The sequence below is a fragment of the Rissa tridactyla genome, chromosome 5 (assembly GCF_028500815.1).
Source record: "Rissa tridactyla isolate bRisTri1 chromosome 5, bRisTri1.patW.cur.20221130, whole genome shotgun sequence".
Taxonomy (NCBI): domain Eukaryota; kingdom Metazoa; phylum Chordata; class Aves; order Charadriiformes; family Laridae; genus Rissa; species Rissa tridactyla.
In genome coordinates this window covers 29458135-29481135 of record NC_071470.1, presented here as the reverse complement: position 1 = coordinate 29481135, position 23001 = coordinate 29458135, and the positions used below count along the sequence as shown (strand labels likewise).

General features: G+C 41.1%; 1 protein-coding gene across 4 annotated transcripts in view; it reads left to right on the top strand.

The window, feature by feature from the left end:
• The window catches only part of AFAP1 (actin filament associated protein 1), a 119294-nt gene extending 96961 nt beyond the window's left edge, over positions 1-22333 (top strand). For 2 of the 4 annotated variants that reach the window (XM_054202863.1, XM_054202865.1), the window contains exons 10-17: positions 2669-2880; positions 4361-4506; positions 8103-8220; positions 11760-11874; positions 13391-13555; positions 14122-14312; positions 15021-15182; positions 19308-22333. In XM_054202863.1, the coding sequence (XP_054058838.1) occupies positions 2669-2880; positions 4361-4506; positions 8103-8220; positions 11760-11874; positions 13391-13555; positions 14122-14312; positions 15021-15182; positions 19308-19334 (1136 nt within the window). In that variant the 3' untranslated portion in view covers positions 19335-22333. Of the gene's footprint in view, positions 1-2668; positions 2881-4360; positions 4507-8102; positions 8221-9733; positions 9992-11759; positions 11875-13390; positions 13556-14121; positions 14313-15020; positions 15183-16565; positions 16617-19307 lie in introns of all 4 variants that reach the window. The other 2 variants (XM_054202866.1, XM_054202867.1) reach the window with 2 other exon arrangements.
• Positions 22334-23001: the final 668 nt, after the last annotated feature.

The window sequence follows — 23001 nt, the reverse complement described above, 5'->3', positions numbered from 1 at the left end:
TCTTAGCTGTTAATGTTTGCTCACAATTCAGGACTTTGTGCAATGCACTTAGCTGATGTCCTCACAGCTCTGGTATTTTTAAACAGTGCAATGTATTTACATTCTCCTGGTTGCGTTCTGGTGCTCCTGTATGAAGTGACACTTCCACACGTGAATAAGGTTGAATGCACCCTTCTCCCAATCCCTTCCCAAAAATATTTCCATAGAAAGCAATCTGTGAAGCAGTTGCACCAGATTCTGAATTGCTTTCCTCTGTAATTGAGTAGGAAAACTTTGGGAAACCCAGAAATCTGTGATTAGGCAGCAGTTGGCAGAACCCATCCGTGCATGAAGTGTGGCAGATGTGAAAGAAGTAGATCCATGGACCACCGCCGAGAACTTCATAGATCACAGGTGGCTCTCAAGCCACACTTTGGGAATCATTCATATAAGCGATCTTTGATTAAATAAGTGTGTGTATATATGTCTATACGTCAGCTAAGTACAGATGTGATTTATCAACCAAAAGAACAGCTGGGAAAAGCTGTGTCCAGCCAGATGCATTGTCCGAAGCATCTGGCTTCCATAAAAGCTCAAACTTCCGGGGTCTCATAGTCCGTTGATTATTCTGTATTATGTGAGATGTTAACCACAGCTGTACGATCTAATTCCTAGTATTTCTATCATTATTTTGGATATGGACATAAATACGGCCATTACTGGTGTCTGCATTTGGCTCTACTCTACGCCACTTGCAGATTTTGTAGGAAAATATGTAAGTGTCTAGGCTTTGGTCATTGCAGGGAGTCTTTGCAGGAGTTTCTCACCAGCAAGAATTTGGCTCAGTGCAACACTCTCTGGGAGGTTGCTCCATAGTTGAAGGCTTTTACACTTTAAAAGGCTCTGCCTCCCATGAACAAAGGGAAAAGCCCAGCGGGGCTGTAGGGGACACCCAGCTAGAGTGGAAAATAAAACCCACCTGTACTGGGAGTCATCACAAGCTCTTCCCTACAGCATCATTGGTCTTTGACTGCCTGGGCTAAGCTGAAGTGCTAAGCCCCAACTGGGGATATACTCAAGGCACTTTGGTCATATCAGTTGTTGAAGTTTTAAGTAGGGATATGTGGGAGGAAAAGCATGGGATCCTACTTAGTTCAAGTGAAGTAGGAGGGTTTGGAAGAGCTTTTCTGAGAGGTGCATTGGGAGCAGAGGGGAAAACCAAGTACTATCTGAAAAAAAGGACTCGCACTCCAAAACAAGCCAGCTGGCTTGCATGTGAAGGGCTTTCCATTTCTAGGGATTAATAGCATAATGCACAGCTATACGGGGTTTTGTTACAGGATGAGGGAGGAGAGCTGGAGTGTGATCATCACAAGGAGCCAAAAATCAGAGGATTGTGCACATCCTCCTTTTTTTTATGGCACTTTCCAAGATGTGCGCAATTCTGATCTGCTATATCCTGTTGGATCAAGCTTTGACATTGGAACCATAATGTTGGAAGGAAAACCCAGAAAAATTAATGATAAGTCATAGTTTTAATGAAAACCAAAGAGATAGCTATCCAACAGGATTAAATGAAAATCAGACCTGCGATAGAAGACAATTTTTTTACATAAATTCTGGCCTGTGCAAGATATCATTTGTTTCCCTCTTCATAGCCTGTTTGGAAGCAGCAACATGCTGGATTCATGTGCTGTTCACTCTGTGGAAGCAAAAGTAAAAGATTTTATATTTTTTTTTCACATTCCCAAACTAAATATGGCAGGAAAATTGTGCATTGTCTTGATTGTAAGGTGTGAGTCTGGAAAGATTGTTGCTATGGTACAGAGAAGGAAAAACAGAAACGCTGCCCATTTAATGATATTATATGCCTAGACACTATATCTGAGATAGTGCATGATAAGAAAAGTGGGGTTTTTAAAAGGCAATTTGTTCATGAAATTTTGAGGTGTTGTAAGGGTACTGTATTATCCCTTGGAAAAAAAAGATCTTTATTTAAACTTTTGTCTTAAATTTGAGTTGAATTTCATATATATTTACTTCTTGAATTTTAAACTGGTATGAATTTTATTTTTATTGGCATAGGTAGCAATCTATTAAATTCTGCTTTAAAAGTGTTGCAAACCAAGCCTGAATTCTTCTTTCTAAGTGAAATTAGACCATGTAACATCAACACTTAGTACGTCTTTAAAACACTGATTTTGGATGTTACGGAAGGTAGCTCATCATCTAATTTTATAATACAAGCAGTGATTTTTCCCAGAAAATTTCGGTCAGCCACAGTTATCAAAGCCATTACACATGGAGAAGGTGGGTCTTCTGTGCGAGCACAGCGGCTGTGTGCATACCTTTTTACCACTGTCCCTCTCCCATTCTTACTAAAGTCTCAGAGATCGGTGTGCTCCTGCTTAACCAGCTGCAGCAGTAACACAGAACAGCCATTTGCGCGTGAGCGGGATCACATCTTTATACGCTTTTTTTTCGAGGTTATTGGCACACTGATATTTTTCATTAAAACAAGTGGGGCAGGGTCATTTACTTGTCTTCCTAAAATCCATCTGGACTTTCTATTATAAGAGGAATAACTTGTTTAAGTGCTAGCATTACAGTGAAAAGTGAGGGTTGTTTTTTTTTTTTTCTTTTAAAAAAAAGGCAGGAGTAAAATATCTCACATTTCATTTTATTGCAGGATATCTCAACGTGCTCTCAAATAACCGTTGGCGTGAGCGCTGGTGCAGAGTGAAAGATAATAAACTAATTTTCCACAAGGACAGGACAGATTTGAAGACGCATATTGTTTCTATCCCTCTCCGTGGCTGCGAAGTTATCCCGGGACTGGATTCGAAGCATCCCCTGACCTTCCGCCTGCTCCGAAACGGGCAGGAGGTCGCTGTGCTCGAGGTGCGGTGGTTGCTAATGGCTATGAATCGTAGGAACATACACAAGCTAAATTAGAGAAGCACTTCCATACAACCTGGCCATTCACAAAAATCTTTGGAATAATATTATTGCAGAGCTGGATAATAAATACTAGAAGGAGAAATAAAATATTAAGAGTTGTAGGCAAAGAGAAAACTGAGATTTAATGCGGTTCAGAAATCTTCTCAGTAAGATGCGCTTCTCTACACTGACCTTCCCTTGACCTGCTACTAAAATATCTCTGCTCTTTCTCTATGCACACTTTTACACGAGGGATATAATTACTTTGGTAAATAACTTAGCAATAATTAAATAGTGGATCACTGTTGATGGGAACTCTAGAGCTCTTAACTCTGATTTGTCTGCTACTTACGTGAACCACTTTTGCTCATCTGTGTCCGTATTAAGGTAATTCTGCAGTAAGAAAATAAAGCGTGCCGCCATCCTGGTGAGTCTCTTGGGCACACCACACGTGTACACGCTGCCACACTCCTCGCACTACAAAGGTCATACCTTCATCTGTGTTAGGCGGGTTAGGATTTTTTAGGGGGCTTTATTCATCATATTTTCAAAGCTGAAATGAGAAGACACAACACCAAGTATAATATAAAGCCAAATATAAGTGTCATAATGAGGCAACCTTTTCCTTTCAGTGGCAGGATGGACACTTTGACCGCTTTGGTTTTCTGACTCCAGGTCATGATGGTCTCACAACCAGGCCTGTTGTATGTGAGCAGTTCAGAGAAGCTGAAAAACTGGAAAGCAGCTCAAGGAACTATGAAAGGCAATGAAATATTTCAAAAGAATGAGAAATTTAGAAACCGCAGTTTCCTCCTCCCTTTTTCCGTTATTTATTTTGCTACTGTTTAACTTCTCAATTGGTGACTTGAAGCAAAATATGAAAACTTAAAAATTATTTTAATAGTATTCACATTTGTACATGTGACATTAGGAAAATGAATGCCATCATCTAGACAAATGTATTGGCATTTTTCAAAAAATAACATTAAAATCTCTTCTACTATTTCATTTCTCACACCCCCGCCTCGTTTCTGCTTAGCACTAACGTTTTCTTCTCAGGAGTCATGCTAACTAAAATCCCCCAGCCTAGCATAGGAAAATAATTCTGTTATAGCTTTCAATTTTCTGACGTCTAGAATAAGCATGGCTTGACTCTAAGTCCACTAGCTTTAAATGATTATTTTTTCTTCCTTTTTGGAGATTGCCCACGTTGTATTACATCATAACTGATGAGCACATAGCTTACTTAAAGTGCCTCCTTCTAGAAAAGCACATTTAATAAGAAATCCTGGGGTTTTTAGGAGTTCAGCAGAGATAAACCAAAGCCTCTCATACAAGGTGGCAGCAATTTGTCAGCCAAGAAGAATGCGCCGTTTTGAAATAATGCTCAGCTCAGTGGCAGACTAACGACCTGACAGATGCTCTTGCCCTCTCCTTGCAGGCATCCTCCTCTGAAGACATGGGCAGGTGGATAGGAATTTTGCTGGCAGAAACAGGGTCTTCGACAGACCCTGGAGCTCTGCACTACGACTACATCGACGTGGAAATGACGGCGAGCGTCATCCAGGCGGCCAAACAGACTTTCTGGTGAGAGGTGTTCAGCTACCCGGGTGTTTCCAGTACTCTGAGAATTTATATCCCTATGTTAACTCCAGTGCCAAGACAGCTTATCAAAATCCACCTCCCCCTTTGCCAGATATTGAGCTCCTGAAGTGTTTCAGCATCGCAGCATGTTAGATGTGTTCATGATTATCATGTTGGCATCCTGCTAAGTTCCATAAAAGATGCAGACACCATCCAACTTTACTCAAATCTTTACTCATTTTTTCAGTAAGTCTCCTTATCAAATGCTATATTTTAATCTTTTATTTTGCCTGAGGACTTAGAACTATCCTTGGAAGAGGACAAATATACTGAAATATGTAGCTATGTAGTTCACGTTTATCTATTGGCTGTATTTGCTGTACATATAGCCAATAAGTACAGCATATATTGGCCAGTATATGCTGTACACTAAAAATGTATAGCGAATTTAAGTCTTGGATAATCACATTCTTAGTGTTTCCTTCTCAAGTTCTTTATGATTAATTAAAAACCTCATCAAGCTCACACCAGTCCAATTAATTTCTGGCTTTTAATTTAGAAGGTGGAAATTGGGAAGGTGTCTAGGGCGCAGCACGAAAACTGTGTTTGAATTGCAAATCAGTGCAGTGAATTCCCCATTACTGATCCGGTGCTAAGAAAAGTAATGCATACTTAGCATATATAGTGATTTACATGTTCAAATCAGTTTAGGCATTAAAGCAGTCTTTGGTGGGAAGAGACTGTCATTTTTCCTTGGCTGGATGAGGTTGTTTAGAGACGGAGTGAAGGAACAGTTGGGACAGGCGGGATGTCCCGCTGCAGACGTACCCTGTGGTTTCCTTGGGTCAGAAAGCGGGTGGCCTGAGAAAACAGCTGGCAAAGGCGTCATCCCCCGTCTCACTGCAAAATGAGACGCCCCACACAAATTTGGAATTCGTGGGACTTAATATATTAGAGAATCACACCCCCATCTGCCCACCATACCTTTAAGCAGACTGAAAATGCAAAACAAAAGGGCAAAAGCTTCTGAGTTTTCCAGAAGAAGATTGTCTTGCCATTAGCGAGGTGTTAAGAGGGCTTTAATGAGGGAAAACGGGCAGCTTATTCAGGATCCAGTTTGAATGACTTCTGATAGAGATGCAAGTGACCGAATGTTACCACAAGCCCAGTTTTGTGAAAACCACATAATTTCGATGATAGTATCAAAATGCACTTAGCTTACAATTTATGTTAATATTTGTTTTGAAGTTAATAGAGCTCAAAAAGTTTATCCTGTGTTGACATGTATTTTTGCTTCAGTCAGCAGCTAGCAATAACCACACTTAAGAAAGAAATAGAATGGAACCCTTTTCCCCCTGAATACTGCTTCACTTTCCTTTTCTGAACAAATGTGATATTAATTGGAGCCAAGTGAAAAAACATATGCAACTGGACCACATGTTAGCAAGGAATGTCAAACAACCTGCAAAATAGCAGAACTCCTCTATTAAGAATTAATTAAAATTCATTCATGTCTTTAGAAGACTGTAAGAGCTTGTTGATAATCAACTAGAGTAACTGTCTGCTGATTTTCAACTACTCCTAGAAAATGAGGAGAAATTACAATGATACTTAAGTGTTAATAAAATACTATTCTTGCCCTGAATATTAGTATTCCAAATGAACTGCAATTATCATTAAAGCTTTGACTGTCGCACAGTCACTTCAGGATTACTGGTTATTCGGTTCCTGAGACTGATGCTTTGCAAAAACGATCAGCTCTTCATTAATAGTCCCATGAATTTTCTTCATCTAAATCATTAGATATCTAGGCCAGGCTGAAGAAAAAATGCTTCCAAGCAGGTTTTCTCCATTTCCTTTCTCATGTAGCAGTTTCATAATAAAATTAGCTTAGATGGCTACATCTGTAAACAGGATTAATGAGGCTTAGTGAAATAATGCTTCTGAAGTGTTTGCAGATACTTAGATAAATCTTAGCTGCCTTTGGTGGTGGAAATAGTTACTACAGGTGCATCAGATGTCATAAATGAATATCCTAGTTTTCAGACATGGTTATTATGCATCACACTCATCGAAGCTACTTAAATAGAAAGAAATACAATAGTGACTCCAAATGCAGTCCTTCCGACTAACCAGAAACACTTGAGCAATGTTCTTCATTAAGAGGAACAGTAAACAAATGCAGCCCTTTATTAATGTCTAATAAAGTATGAGATGTGATAAAGTTAAAAACATTTTTTATCATGGAATTTATCTAGGGCTTTTTGCTGTTTGTTTGTTTGTTTGAAGTAAGAAAAGCTTCTGTCTAATGAATATTCCACCCTCGCCCTGCCCTGAAAGGTTCACACCGAACTGGGCAGGTTTGTTCCTCCTGTGAGCCCGGATCTCCCGCGGCTCAGGTGAGCCGCAGTTGGATGAGGTCTGGCTCCCTCCGAATGAGAAATTCAATGGACTCCATGTTATTCCAAACCTAAAAGAAAGCAACTGTTGGAAACCACAGCATTCTTGAGCTGCAGCCAGCGCTACAGAAGACCCTCTCTGCTTTAGTAGGGCTTTATCATATTTTATGAATGTCAGCACAGAGTCTGAATAGTTCCATTGTTTGGGATGGAAAGCTTTGTTTTCCCATTCACGTACACCTGAAGCTATAGGAATTATTTGGGATCTCACTCTATACCTCGTTCAATTTTAGCAGTTGCTACAAAGGGAGACTCGCCCTCGGGGTCGTTACTGCTATTGGGCCTGATTCTGCCATTTTCTACACTGTTAGGTCTTTGCTCACGACACAAAGCCCGTTGTGGTCCATGGTATCTTGCATGTGTTCTGCAGAATTACAGTAAAACAAGCTGCAATGTTGATTTTGGAGAGGGAGGGTGAAACAAATAAAACATACATATATATCATATACATACGCATATGCATATACATATCTCTCTCCCCCTGTTGAAGTGTCCAGAGGGCTGAAATACAGCAAGAATGAACACACAGAGTATTTGCATGCACAGTTACCCTGAGCTGGGAAGCATAGTGCCATTCTGCACACTCTACCCAGCCTAAAGTGCTGATACAGAAATGAAAAATTCCCAGATTTTGAGGAAGAAAACATTCAGCAAATTTCGATAGAAATGTTAACTTAGATTTCATCAATAACACTTTTTTTTTTTTCCAAATTTTTGCTCTCTCCCAGTTCCTAAGTTCGCATCCCCCCGGAGCACACATGCACCCAGAAACACCTGCTTCTCCCTGATGCAGACAACAAGGGAACTTTTATGGGACACTGGCAAGCTGGTTTATAACATAGATCAGCAGGTTCCCATGTAAACATGCCACTGAGCAGTTACAGCTGTTGCCCTCCTGGCTTCCACACAGTCGTATCCCCGCTGTAAGAACGGAGGACAGGAACATATGGTTTAATATTGGCTGCTAGCAGCAACATGTGAGTAGCAAAAGAAAGAAAACTGTCCGCAGCTTTCTTGCAGGAAGTGAGAAGATATGTGCTTCCAGGCTGCATAATCGGATATAGGGAACATACCACTGAATCATCATTTAGACTTAGGCTCAAGTGCTGGTTTTTATTATTTTTATTTTGCTTTATTCAGTTTTATGAACAGGCGAGTTATATCTACAAATCCGTATCGGGGAAGCACTGCCAATGGCTACGCCTGTCCGAGTGGAATGGCACTTCATTACGATGATGTTCCCTGCATAAATGGATCGGTAAGAATTGAATTTGCACAGAACGAATGGTTTGCATGTGTTGAATGCATGGACATCTGAAAATTATATTATCTAAAAAGCCCCACTGGGTAGCTTCCAAATGAACTCCTATTTTTCTGATTGGGGGCTGCAGACTTCTCTCACACCTACAGAGTATTAGGGGTGTGGGACATATTGTTTACATTAACCTGCACATGAGCCAACGTGCATTTAGAAAGCGGTTGCCTGTTGACGATTGGTTGCCAAGTCCTTGAATATAATACTCACTCGAGGGGGTACTTTTTAGATCACACTGGACCTGGCAAAATTAAGGACTCAGTTATACCAGGCATTTTTTGGTGTCTGTTGAAAAAAAAAACCACCCAAAACCCAAACACTTCTTAGTCCCTGGAGCTGCGTTCCTCATGACAGCAGGTACTGCTCATCGCAAAGGAGAACCACAGTGTTCCCTGCCATCTTCATAACTTGCAGAGCTGATTGTAGGCAGATGTGTAATAGGGTTTAACACATATATGTGGTCCTCAAAAAGATTTACAGGGGAGCTACAACTCTTCATTTGGGCTGCTTCATAAAGTGCCCCCCCCCCCGCCCCAAGGCTGAACTCCAGAGAAATTCAGAGTTTCAAAGTGTGACGTGGACTGCAAGTTCAGTCCTCCATCGTGTATTAGTAATGTCATAAAGATGGTAGAAGGCCCCTCTTGGGACCAACGCCCGACCACATGTGTGGTGAGTAGTCTGTGTGTGTAGGTCTTGGATGTGCTCCTGCCTTTGTATGAGTAGTGTACAGCCACGGCCAGGATGGATTAAGGAAGGATATTTGGCAACCAGGTTGGTTTCTTTTAAGATTAATTGAATGAATCACTGGAGTATTGTTGTTGAGCTTTCCATTTTTCTGAAAAGAAAAAAAAAAAGAAAAGCAAAAAAAAGGAATGGCCTGTAGCTATTTTAGCTGGTTAGCTCAGAACAATAATTCTCCAGCAAATAAAATGTAATACAAGCATACCAGCAGCTGGTATTCACTGGAAAGACATATAGCCTGAAGAAAGGGGGGGAAAAAAAAAAAGAAAAAAGAAAAAACCCTTTTGGCTTCTGCTAACTGTTAGGCCGTATTACTTTTAACAACTCATGTAGCAGATTTAATCCCACAGATCCATCTGTGATGTCTGTGAGTATCCCTCTGTTAACAAAGCCTGCTCCTGCCCCCTCAGTGCTAGAGCTAACAACGGAAGGTGCTGTCTATGAAACAGCAAGGGTGATAGGGCAGTGCCGGCTTGCTCCCGCTATGGAAAATGCACCGGACTGAGCCTACGAGCCATGTAATGCAATGCTTCCTTTCCACACTGTGTCCTCCCCTCCTCTTTCTAAATAGTTTGATTCAAACAGAAGCAATAAGCATATACTTGCTAACCACCGCGGGCTTGCTACGGTCAAAAGGATTACTAATGTTTTCACTTTGCTTAGGAGGTGCTGCATGGTGAATTGTGTACTAACTGCCAAGGTGTATGTGTTGCAGTGGGAACCAGAAGATGGCTTTCCTTCTTCTCGTAGCAGGAACATTGGAGAAGAAATGCTTTATGATAACGCAGGCCTGTACGATAACTTGCCGTCTCCAAAAATCTTTGCGCGCTATCCGCCAGCTGACAGAAAGCCCAATAGGTTATCTACTGACAAACTCTCCTCTAACCATTACAAATACCCTGTCTCATCCAATCTGTCTTCTGCTCAGTCTGTCACTAATACCTCTGCTGTGGGGAGGGGATCTGGCTCCCAGGTACTGTACTATTTAATACTTAACAAAGCTTTTTAATTTTTTTTTTTGTTGTTCTGTTTATCTGCTTGTTATCTAAAGGGCCTTGGGCTACTTCAGTCCCTTAGTCTTAGTGCCGAAGTGCTTGGAGCTTAGTCATGGGCCCACTGCAAATGGAACAGGTTTGCTAAGTTGTAAATGCTGATACACAAGTTCTTGGTGATTTACAAATTGTGGATAACAACAAAAAATATAGATGTGACCTTCAAACTTAACCTGAGTGCATGTCTAGATGCCTTCTGTCCCCTTAGGCAGTGATGGCTTAAAAAAAAATAAAAGACAAATATGACTTGGCCATGACAGAAAATTTGCTTCTCTAGAATGTTACTGATCTGTATATTACTATTTTTATATATATTGTGAAAATATATACATCGTAACATATATTATATCCTGTCTGTTCTAAGTTATATTGTATATAGTGTGTATGTACCATATTTAAATTACTGACTGTTATTTTCTTCCCCTAAAAAAACCTAAGCCTATGTCTATGCTACTTTCTGAGGACGGCCTCAGGCTTCTGGACCTCAGCTGAAATGAAAGCGAAGCGAAAGAGAAATGAAATCCTGTGTGCTCAGTCTCAATAGCAGTCAGGCAGATCCCAGCTGGGGAGCAGAGCAAACCTTGCTCGCAGCCACACGGGGACCTTCTCCAAAGCCCGTAGCCAGTCTCCAAAAGCTGGTCATTGGCATAAGCCTGTGAATGTATCACAAAGATGAGTGGTTTTTAATCTAATCTGAAGTGGAACAGTTAGATAAATGGTTCCATTGAATATACCTGCCATATTGCGTGTTAATTCACTTAACCCCTATAAAAACTTCATATGGGAATATTAGAATTCAGTGAAGTTGCAGAATGTATACAGACCCGAGCAAAAATTGCGCTGATCTTAGGCTGCGGCAGCAGATTTTGTTACACGCCAAGTTCAGTCCTCAAAAGCTTTTGGAAGCAGGTGCCGAGAGCGTGGCACACATGTGCCCTGTGCTGGGCAAAGGCATCCCCCACGGAAATGCTACCCTTAACCAAGGACAGTGTTGCTCTCCCCAGGGTTTAGTTCAGTGCAGGGGAGCCCTCTAAATGGAAGCCCCTGGGACGCGAAATGTGCTGTTTCTGGTAATCTTGTGAACTCATCTGGTCATTGTGAGAGGTTTTTATAATTAAGAAAAACTTTTCATTAGTAGCTGGAAGTTGTATTAGAGGAAATTGACATGCTAACTCCTAACATTTAAAAATGTGTAATAATTATATTTTTTTGAAAAAAAAAATAACCCATGCACCACAAGGATGGCAAGGTCATATAGTAAATAAGAAAGAGGGTTGAATTTGTGTGTGGCAAACCCTGTTGGGTTTTTCTATATGAAATTAACTCTGACAAACCTGTGTTTCAAGACTCTATACTGTGTATTCAAAGGTGCAACTTTTCTGCCTCACAATGGCTTTCTTAATACAGTAAATGCCAGAGTTTTAAATAACTTGGAGACCATGATGCCACCAGAGGTGGGGAGTTCATCCCCTTGTTATCCTGTGATTGCTGGAGTGGCTGCCGCTGAGCAGGCAGCTCTCGGAGACGGTATCTCCGGAGGAAGTGTCGTCTCCAGCTCAATCAATGCAGTCTATTAAGGCTCTCTGAGCGGGCGGCTTTTTGTTGAGCTTTGCCCTTGATGAAAGGGTGACTGTGATGCCAGTGGCACAAGAATAGCTGGACCCCATTTGTACTTTTGTTTCCAAACAGTTTAAAAGCAAGAAGCCTCCTGTGACCGCTAACGGGATCACCGGAAAAGGGAGAACTTTAAATAGCCAGCCGAAGAAAACTGAATCGGTGTCATGTGTGAAGCGCACCGCGTCCAGTAAGTATGTCTCCTCACTGCTGCCTCACTTGCGAATGCAGTCATGAGGGTACCCAAAATAGCTGTCTTACTCAGCAAACAAGATAAAGAACCGCTGTAGTTCTTCTGTGGCTGAGAGGCTGAGCGGGAGATGCCCATCAAGACTTTGAATAGGAGATATTGTTTGCATTGGTGAGTCATTAGTACTCCAGCCATGCCACGAGATGAAGGGTTGTCATATGGAGAATGATAAATATGAAATGTGGACCCATGGCTGCAAAGTCGTGAGGACAGCAGGAAAAAAAAAAAAAAGAGTAATGATGATTATTATTCATTTGAGGCAGAGAGTAAATCTGTATTCCTGTTGGAAGAGGCATATGAGGAGCTGAGAAACACATGCAAACACTGTATTGGTCAAAAGTGGAAGCACTCTTACCACTAATGAAAAAGAAAAGGTATAACAACCACACAGCTTAAAAGCTTCCTCAGAGAGAAGAGCTTGGTGAGTGGCAGCTTCAGAAAGAGGGATCTTCTCACCTAGAGGCGAATTGCCTCTAGGGAATTCCTAACAGAGATTGCTTTGCTTAAAGAAGAAAAGACAAAAAAGAACTATAATCATAATTTTAAAATATGAATTCAAAAAGATGGCTTCTGCTGGAGAAGAAGAGAATGTGGGGTTTTAATCCCATGATAAATTTTTAAGAAGTCGTGGATTTAATGGCCACAAAAGAATTTTGGGTTAGACTTCAGGAAAGAAGTATGTATCTTTTGAACCATGTGGGTCAATTGGTACTGGAAAAGATAGTTGTGGGAGTAGAGGCATCTCGGTTACTAATGACCAACTAAAACTGGTTTGACAGCTATTTGTCAGGGATGGTTTAGTTGACTTTGCCTTCAGATATGCAGATAGACAACGTGATCTTTTAGCTGACCTATTTTCTTTGAGGCTGCAACTGGAGCAGAGGTATAGAAGGGTCTGGGATATAAATTAGACCACAGATAGATGTGAGCCATGAAATAAAAGCATTTATATGGGAAATTAAAAAAAGAAAAAGAAAGCTCTAAAGTAGAAAAACTTGAGAACATCTTTGTATTCTCTTATGTCAGGTGAGACAAGATGTGTGCTTTAAGCACTTGAAATAGGAACGGAACCCAGGTATAAGGGCAGGCAGGTGGTTTTTCCTCTGACCCCTTTCAATTAAAAATCAAGGGTTCGGAGCTAAAGAGGAGCCTCTTTTCCTTCCTCTGAACTGCACAGAAAGGCAAGGCCATTTTTCAGAACCAAGGTACTATAAGGTAACTGGCATATCTCATCTTCCCCGCATAAATGCACAGAACAAACTGACCCGTATCTTTTATGTAGCTCTGCTGCAGAGCTCAGCGTGAATTGTGCACCTTGAGAAAACGCCAGTGGAAGAGGGATGGCAAACCGGTGTCTCAAATCATGACATGCTTCTTGTGATGTTCAGTCTCAGGGAATAGTTTATAGTTTTACTGTTAATTTTAACCATAAATAACTACAATCTGATACATACAGATGCAGAGCAGTACAAATACGGCAAGAATCGTGTGGAGGCAGATGCAAAGAGGTTACAAAGCAAAGAGGAGGAGCTGCTAAAGAGGAAAGAAGCACTCCGGAATAGGCTGGCCCAGCTCCGAAAAGAAAGAAAAGATCTACGCGCTGCCATTGAAGTCAATGCTGGTATGAGGTGCTTTGTTGTGCTGAATTCTGCCCTGGGTGGGCTTAATTATCCAAATAGCTTTGTATTCTGTCACTACGTGAGGTTTGGTTTTGATGTTAAATTGTACTCTGTAATGTCTGTATTTGCTTTCTATGTAGATATAAAATATATAACATAAATATATATATTATATATATATGCAGGTGTATATACTTATTTTATATACATGTTTTATATATATGCATGTGTGTATATATATAAACACCTATGAAATGACACTGATGGGGACTTCAGACAAGCAGAACATGGGAATAATTTTGTTGTGACTGGCTAATTATATTTTCCTGACATGGAAAAATAACAAAACAAATGCTCATTTGAAACTATACTAGGAACCTAGGGAAGGCATCTGATTTCTGTTGCTAAACTTTTTACAAGAAAAAGTGGTTTTTGCAAAGTACATAACTTTTTTAGTGGTGTCGCTGATTTTTAGAGAAGCTATTCCTTACTTTTTTTAAAAGAAAATAATTCTGTATGTGGCAATTTAAGCTTCTTATTGAAATAACAACATTGCTGTGGATGACAGGCAGAAAAACCCAAGTGGTTCTTGAAGACAAGTTAAAGAAGTTGGAAGAGGAGTGTAAGCAGAAGGAGGCTGAGCGTGTAAACCTGGAGCTAGAACTGACCGAGGTGAAGGAGAGCCTTAAGAAAGCCTTGGCTGGCGGCATCACATTGGGCTTGGCTATTGAGCCCAAATCAGGAACATCAAGCCCACAGGTACGCAAAATCCCAGCACCATGGGCTGGGAGCACGCTGCTTTGTCAGCTCCGGTAAAATGCGTGGGAACTGAGAGTTTTCAAAAGGTTTACTAAGCCCGGGAAATAAGAGCAGAACTAAATGCCTTTCTGTGATATTTGCATTCTTCAGCTACATCTGGTGTACTTTCTAGAGCAGCGGGGAGCAGGTAGACATGGGAATCACAGGCAGCATGTGTTGGGATAATGTGCAAAAGCTGACACCTCCCTGCCCTCCATGACTGTACAAGTGCATGAACTGAGACATCACCCCACTCCACCCCAGGGAGATTTAAATGCACCAAGTCACGGTGCAGTGATGGAGACCCACTTGTGCCGGTCCCCTGTCCCCTTTGCAAGGGCTGCCTCTCCTGCGCTCATGATGGAGCATGGCAGTCCTGGCTTATGCTATAGATCTGTGTCAGAAGCAGCCATCAGAAGGACCAGAGAGGGATGTGTCAGTTCCTCAGGATCACCCAATGTTGTTTAATCACAGAAAATGAACTCTAATTTTCATCACAGAACACAACACCATTTCGTTTTCTTTTGTTCTAACCTCTTTTTCATTTATCCATCATTATTATGAATATGGTTTCTTAAAAAAAAATCTGCAGTTCTAAGTCTTGATAGGAAACATTGCCCGTGTGACTACTTGGAGGAAACTCAATGTAGGCTTTTCCCTCTTCATTAGTCTCCAATTTTCAAGCACCGAACTTTGGAGAACTCTCCAATCTCCAGTTGTGATACCAGTGATACCGAATGCTCAATCCCTGTGAACAGCGCAGCAGCTCTGAAGCGACCTCCCTCGTCAAATAATTCTCCATGTCGAGGCCATGTCCTTCGAAAAGCAAAGGTGAGAAGACTTATGTCTAGTTTTCTTTCTCTGTACATTTTCTTGCTTTCTTAAAAAGTCTTACTTGCTTGTGGAGAGACCGGGACAGAGGAGAGAGGGAAAGATCGGTTCCTGCTGCTTCTGTGGGTGAAATTTAGCCTTAAGAAGAGAATGTGCCATATCTGAATTATTTGTATTACAACATAAATACTGCTGATTTTGGGGAGCCTTTTGCAGAGACTTGGTGAGTAGTAATAATGAAGTATTCTATATAGGGTTTTTTTTTAAGTAACTTCTGTTACACATCTTCATTATTTACAGTGACTGAGATTATATACGTTTACAGTGACTGAGAATGAACCTGGCACCTCAATGTAGTAGATAGATACTGAAAAATCATCATCTCAATAAATGATTTGGTTTCATGGCACATCCTAATCTCTCTGTTTCCTCCTCCCGGCCCCTTTAACCTCTCTGTTACCCAGGCCATGAATTACTTCTCCCACTGTACCTATGTGAGAGCTTTCCCACCCTTCTTCTGCCACCATTTCCTCCATCCTTTCCATGGACACCGACTGCTTTTTCTGCCAGTTAGCCTCATTCATTTCAATTCAAGTAAGAATAATTAAACTCAGGGTAATAGGTTTCAGTTGTTTGACTTCGAAGTTTGCTGCTTTTGTTTCTAACCTGAAGAAGGATTCACATGCTCTGAAGCTTGTGTATTCCAATTATGGCCTAATTTGTCTCATGAAGATACCACCTCTAGCTATACACTGTGTCTTAGATTTGCATGTTAGCACAGCGTTACTCAGGGAATACGGTCTAGCAGAGCACAGTCCTTAAGAAAGGGAGCGTGGATTTGTGCTACATGCTGGACAGGCACATTAATTAGAGCCAGCCATTATTCACTACAGCTGGAGAATCCAGGACACTATAAAAACCTGAACATTTTTAGCGTAAAGAATACCTTCCAGCTGTAGTACATTTTTTATGCTCAGCATATGCTATACAGGAAAATCCCTGCTGTGTTGTTTGATATCGCCGTGCTTTGGATGGCACGATAGGTCGGTCAAGCTCCTTTGCAGAGGAATCTTGGATATAGGATTAGGCTAATCAGAAAGGATATGGAGCTACTATGCATATTTCCCATCCTGGGAAAAACAACTCAGAAGTATCCAATTTAGCTTTAACAGCTTTTTCCTAAAACTTCACACACGAAATATTAAGAGTGAAATTTTGCTGAATTAGATAGTGCAACCCAAGCCGTGCTCAGCCCATTTGCAAGGAGCTGCAGCCAAAGTCTGCCATCAGGTATGCATCTGCGGCACAGCCCGCTTCCAGGGGGAGTTAAATGTACATGTGCGAGGGTGGAATCTGGCTCTCAGTTCTTTTGGCCTTTTGCAGTGATGCGTGAGCCCAGGCCTCGTAGATGTGGCTAAAGAAAGGGCGTCACACGTGAGTATCCCAGAGCAGAACTTACTTGGCTCTCCACGCATGGATGTCAGTGCAATCTGGGGGCGTGAAACAGGTTTCACGGCCGTGCTAGCGCTTGCATCTTCAGCCACTGGCACATCTCCCAGTGTTACGAGGGAGTTGTATAAGCGTTCAACCCGTCAGATTATTTCCCCCTCCCCCCCGCAATATGTATCTGAATGCACTGAATGCCTCCTTCCCTGCTCTTTCCTTGCACGAAGGGTGCCGAGTCTGTTCACCAGCCAGCTTTGTGCTTGCAGCCACCCTGATGTCACCGCCGGAGCCCACACAAGACTGTGCCCCTCTCTGCTAGGGCAGATGCTGATGCTGATGCTGAGGCACAAGGCGTGCGGTGCAGCCTGCCCCGGGAGCGCTGTGGGGCACAGCGACGCCTCGGGGAGGTGGAGGGAGGGGGGAGGTTTGGAAGCTGCTCCACCAAAAATCTCTCTCCTCTCATATGCACATCACAAAAGGGTAAATACAGAGAGAAGCAGGAGGACAGATCTAGTGTTAAATCTAAGGACTAGCAGAATTTGGGGATGCACTCTTTAGGACATATGCTGTACCTACACACATATTTAGATGTTTTAACTTTTCTGTTTGTAACATGCTTTTAAATGTTCTTAGAAAGTAATAATGCATATGTTTAAGAAGCCAGAAGGCATTTAAAATGTAATTTTGTTAATCTCTACTTGTCTGGAAGTGGAGACTGTATTAAAACGTGGAAAAAAAACATTCTGCAGTAGCATTCCCAGGGAAGTAAAAATACTCCAAATATCCTTGCTGTGCAAGAAAAACAATTATCTAAATATTTCACATTTCAAATTAATTTCTAAAAGCAAATTGTTATGTGCAGCAAGGAAACTGCAATGATTATTTCTGATCTGTTTTTAAAACTGGTGGGCTGGTGCATGTCAGGTCAGCTGCTTACATTTTGCTCATGTTCAGGGACTGGAGGAGAAAAAGAGCTCTCCCGGTGCCCCAGCTCCCAGTCAGGCTGGCAGTGTTGACTTAAACATTCCTTAACTGGCGTGAACCTGCCTGGGAAATGGAAACAAAGAAAAAGTTCCTTCTGCACCTGCAAAAGAAGCTACTGCTTTCAAAGCTTATTTAACACTTAGCAAAATTCTCCTCCCAGTTGCTTAACCAACGACTTCCTTGAGAGCTTTGGCAGCATACGCATAGAGAATATACATTTAATATCCTTTTTAAAATAATTGAGTTTTTACCAATACTGTGTTTTAAGTTTAGGTTTACCATAATTTGAAATGTAAAACTGAGTAATTAAAATACGTTGGATTTTAATAAAAGTACCGTTTAAAGGAAGAAAAAATACCCCACAAGATTAAAATAATAAAAAATTATTGTCTACATGCTTTAAACCCAGGATTTTTTTCTTATATTGCTAAAACAGCCACCAGCTGTGACCTTTACTGTTGCTTTACAGTGGTTGAAGAGGTGTCATGGTCATGCAGCTGTTCAGCCAAACTAATGCTATTACTGCTTTCAGCAGCAGAAACAGATATTTACATGCATAAGTAACCGTTTTCAGTCAGAGCTCTTAAATGTTGTGGAATGAGTGTTAAATTCAGGAATTCAAGTTGGGAGCCAAGTCAGCAGGCTGCCTGCAGAGTACCTCTGCAGAGGCGATGGGTGGGAGAGGAATCCGCAGACCCCGGTGCCTGGCTAGGAACAGCTGGGCGGTCGCTCCACAGGGATTACTTCAGCGGGAGGCCAACTCCTCCATGTCTTCCCTGTTTCCTGATCACTGTCAGGGTGTGTTTCAGGGAGTAAGTACAGTGCGGATGCCCTAGGCTGAGCCCATCCCTCTTCAACTCTTCTGCTCCTCAAGTCAAGAGCCACAAGTTTGATTTAACTGGGTGTTTACCTGCAGGAATCCCATGATTGTCACTTGTGTAGCAGAAGAAACGGCAATACCTTGCTCTGAGATATATGGATGACAGCATTATAGGTTACGTGCTTTGCTGTGGTCGGTAGGTGTCGTTGTCCTCAGCTGACAGGTGGGGAAACTGAGGCACAGAAAGGCAAAGTGATTTCTTTAACTTGCCAAGCAATAGCTCGACTTGGGTTGCGTACATGGGAAATGTATGCAGCGGTAACTACCTTGCTTTTCTTTGCCCTGCCTGTAAGTCATTCTACCTCAGTAAGTCGCCCTTCTTAGCCATAGAAACGTGTGTCTGCCATGAGTTTTATAATAAAAAATTGAAGAGCAAAGCAGTGACTTGGTGTCAGCTATGAGAAATACTGAGTGCTTCCTGCCGTCCCGTGCAAGTAGGTTAGAAAGCCCGATCTGCTAAATCAGCCCCTCTCTTACTCAGTTCCAGCTGAGCGCTTCAGACCAGCTGTGGTGTGTGAAGTTTTTCCCTACGTACCCTTTGCATCAAACAAACATGGCTTATTTGCACTGCGCTAAAGAAAAAGTTGCCGTATATAGTTGCGGAGGGGTGGAAGCTGCGCACAGACGCTACCAGGACGTACTTGTTAGCATTCCCTAACTAATTTGTGGGCAGAAGCCTGGATTTGGTGAAGTTCGTGGAAAAACTGTTACTGACCTCAGCTGGCTTTGGCTTAACAGATCTGATGACATCAGTGAAATAGCCTGATTTCTCTAACATTTTCCGTATCTTTTTTTTCTCCCCCCCCACCTTCCAGGAATGGGAGATGAAAAATGGAACATAAATACAGCAAAACCACTCACTTTCCATAAAGGCCTTACCTATTATGGACCAAGACGTAGGCTGCAAAAGACTCATCTGAAAGGTGGTATCAAGCGATACAACATAAGAGGTTTTATAATTCTGTTAAGTTAATGGTAGCTTGGCGCTAATTTGCCTGTATTCCCTCTACTGTATTGCTGTGTAACTACGTGTGCCCCTTTTTATTAGCTGTAACTCTTTATTTCCAACTTCACTGGTAAAGAAAATGAAAACCAAAAAAAACCCGAACCAAGCATAGTAATTAAAAAGGAGCATAAAGTAGCAGTTGGAAGTTTACTTTGCCGAACCAGCATAGACCAGCAATGTTAATTATATCGCGTCAGATGGCCCGAACACCACTGAAGACTGGTGCGTTAAGACCGATGTGAAATCATGGTGGATAAGAAGTACTCTTACAGGTTAAAACCGCCTTTGCGAGGTCTGCCACAGAGGTGGCTGAGCAAAATCTTGCTCGTTCGCGGTCACTTTGCTGATAGCTGTTCACGTGGCAAAAGAAAACGGAAGAACTGTATTCACAGCAATGGCATGGCTTGCTTGGCCGGCAAGGCAGGAGCTCTTCAGTGCCACTGTCCTCTACGCTGGTGCGAGACCGTGGGCTGACACGACTCAGCTGTGGAGCATTTTTTGGATACTGTTAAGACAGATGATTTTTGTCATTGGGAGGTAAAAAACTGCCATACTTTGAGAAAAATGCATTTTAGTACATTCTCTTTATTACTATTCTGAAGCACCAGTCATTTTCAAAGGTCATGTTGTCGAACTATGATTTGTTCCTGATTTTTTTTAAAAGGCAAACAGGTATTTTTAGATACGACTTCTTTTCTATACTTTTGAAAAAGAAAATGTAATTGAAATTAATCCTCAACAGATAATGGCAACTCAGAATAGCTTATGCAGTCAGTCTTGTTTTGTTTTTTTTTATAATATAATATTGTTAAACTTGAGTTATAGAACACTGCTGTACTTATTTTCCTTCATCTTTTCAGACCTCAGCTATTATTTTTGAGGAAGATGGATTGAAAAGATGATAGTTTCCAGACTCTTTTATAAACAATTTTACAAAGAATTGGGGATTTTCTTAGACAGGAGTCCATTTCTGTTTACTAGGAAACAGCGTCTTGCATTTTAGTCTGTAAAATTACAGAAATCTGTTCTTTGTATCCATCCATGTCAGTCCTGAGAACTTACACGCAGTAAATTGCCAATTAAAGTCCTTCAAAATCTCAAGATTGGCTTTAAAAAATCAGGAGAGCAAGCGACAAAAAAAAAAAAACACAACCTAATCATACAATTTATTGGATTCTTTTAATTTTTTTCTCTGTGCTTTTTTTAAGCCTTTGGAGAGCCTTCAATCGCATTCTCAAGATTCTTTCTCTCCTCAGCTGTGAGGACTAGAAAATGACTTTAATTAAAAAAATTAAAATACTACTCATACTTCGAGATAATTACAGATGCTAGGGCTGGAGTCTTGATAGTTAAGACTTGCAATTAAAACCACAGACGTTGGCAAGACAGCAGTTATCAAGGATCACATCCCTTTATGGCCCAGCCTATAGTTACCTTTAGGAGTAGGTGCGTGACTCTTGAAGGGTACACTGGGATTCCCAGCTGAGCTGGATGCCAGAGGGCTTCCCGCAGGAGCAGGTGGGATGTGAAGGCACAGAGCCGTCAGAGAGGCCTGATGGCCGCTGGGACACAGGGCTGTGTCCTGTTGCCAAATGCAGTTAGTGCCAGGGATCCCATTGACCTCAGCAGAGCAGAAATGGGGCCCAACATGAGAGAAGGCTCTTTGCTTCTTGGGACTATGCTTTGTACAAAGTGCAACAGGAATGCAGATACAGTAGGGAAGCAAGTGTCAGTGTGGTTTTCACTGAAATAGGATTTTTTTATATTATTTTAGGTCATCTGCTTACTTACTAACTCTCTAAGTGGAGGGCACATTCTATGCTGTATGACTATGAACTAAACAGTATCAAGTTCCCATAATTATTAGCAGAAACAAATTTGAAGCAAAAGTAAGTTCATTTAGGCTTTTTATTTCAAATTAAGTTATTTATTTGTATATTTCAATAAATATTTAATTTATATCTGTACATATTTATGATGCAAATTAGGCTTCTAGTCAACGTTTGCAATGATGTAACAGTTGCCATTAAGAAGTGGTCCCGCATCAAGTAATGCCGAGTAGTCAAAAGCCAAATCACTTTATCTTGTTTACCCAATATTTTACCCATTGTATCTTCCACCCCCCATATCCTATGGAAAAAAAATAAACCCTTGGCAAGGACAGGTTTTAATCCATGTCGGAGATAGAAACGTGCAAATTTCTGTCCCAACAGAAATTGTGTGGTGCTGGAACCGTGCACACAACCTCAGCCTTGGTGCCACAGCCTTCTGCTCTGCCGTAGATGCTGATCGCCCTCAGCATCTCTAGCGCCCTTGGCACCTAGAGCTCCCGCTGCAGCAGGGGCTGCCAGCAAAATAAAGCGTCTTTTGCCCTTCCTGCAGCAAGGGCTCCATAAAGGCACCGCCGCCCTTCACCCCAGCCTGGCACGTGCTGTAACTGTACGTCTCTAATGCATAAGGACATCCTCTAATGTATAAGTGCGTCGGTACCACCGCAATTTGCATTCATGACACGTCTGTTCTATATAATTGCCAAGGTTTTGAAAGAAGGAAAACAAAAAAACCTCGGGAAGTAACCTCTCGATAGACCACATTCGGTGCTGTGAAATAGACTCTGTTTTCTTGAATAGTACGATTGCTGTACAATTTTTTATAAAAAGCGACAGAGCTTGTATTTTCACCATTTTTAGATTTCAGGTTCACCAGGCAAAGTCAGCAATAGAGCAGCATGACTTTTGTTTTAAAGGAAAACTCTAGTATTTTTAACCATTTCTGTGTCTTTTAAGAAAACATCACACTTGCGCTTCCTCAACAAACTCCTGTTACTGTACCAGGTGCTTTTTTTAATTGTTTTTTATGATGCTTTTTTTAAGAAAAAAAGATCATAACTCTGGGGGATCAAAGGTGTTTTTTTAATGAAATGATTGTGGCAATTTGATTTTTGAAACGGAGAATACTTAATTTAGTATCAATTTTTGTTAAAGACACTTTCAAATTAATTGGCCCAGGCTGTATGTTGTAAAATAATGTTCTCATATTAAGAATGTAATTATTTCCTTATTGTATTTTTTAAAAAACAAAATCATATTTAAAAATCTCTGTGAAAAAAAAAAAGCATGAAAGAAACATGAAAAAAGTTTTTGTTTTATTTTTGTTATTGGATATGTTGGCAGTGCCCATTATAATTGACTGTAAATATAGTCTTTCTACTGTATTTCTCAATGTATTTAAGTTTTTTGACACACGTTCATGGAAACTTCTGTTAAAAAAAAAAAAAAAAAGACCAAAACAGACCCATCTTCATATGTGTGTCTTAGTAGCTTCAACTAACTTTATGCCTTTCTAGTTTACTCTTCAGAAAGTCTTGCAGAGTGTGAAAAAAGACTGGCACCTGGTAGGTGCGACACATCGAAGACCATTATTAATAAAGTTACCTGTCAAAGAAAGAAGTATTTGCATTGTTGTTTCTTGGTCTTTGTCAGTATAAGAAGTAGGTGGCACCT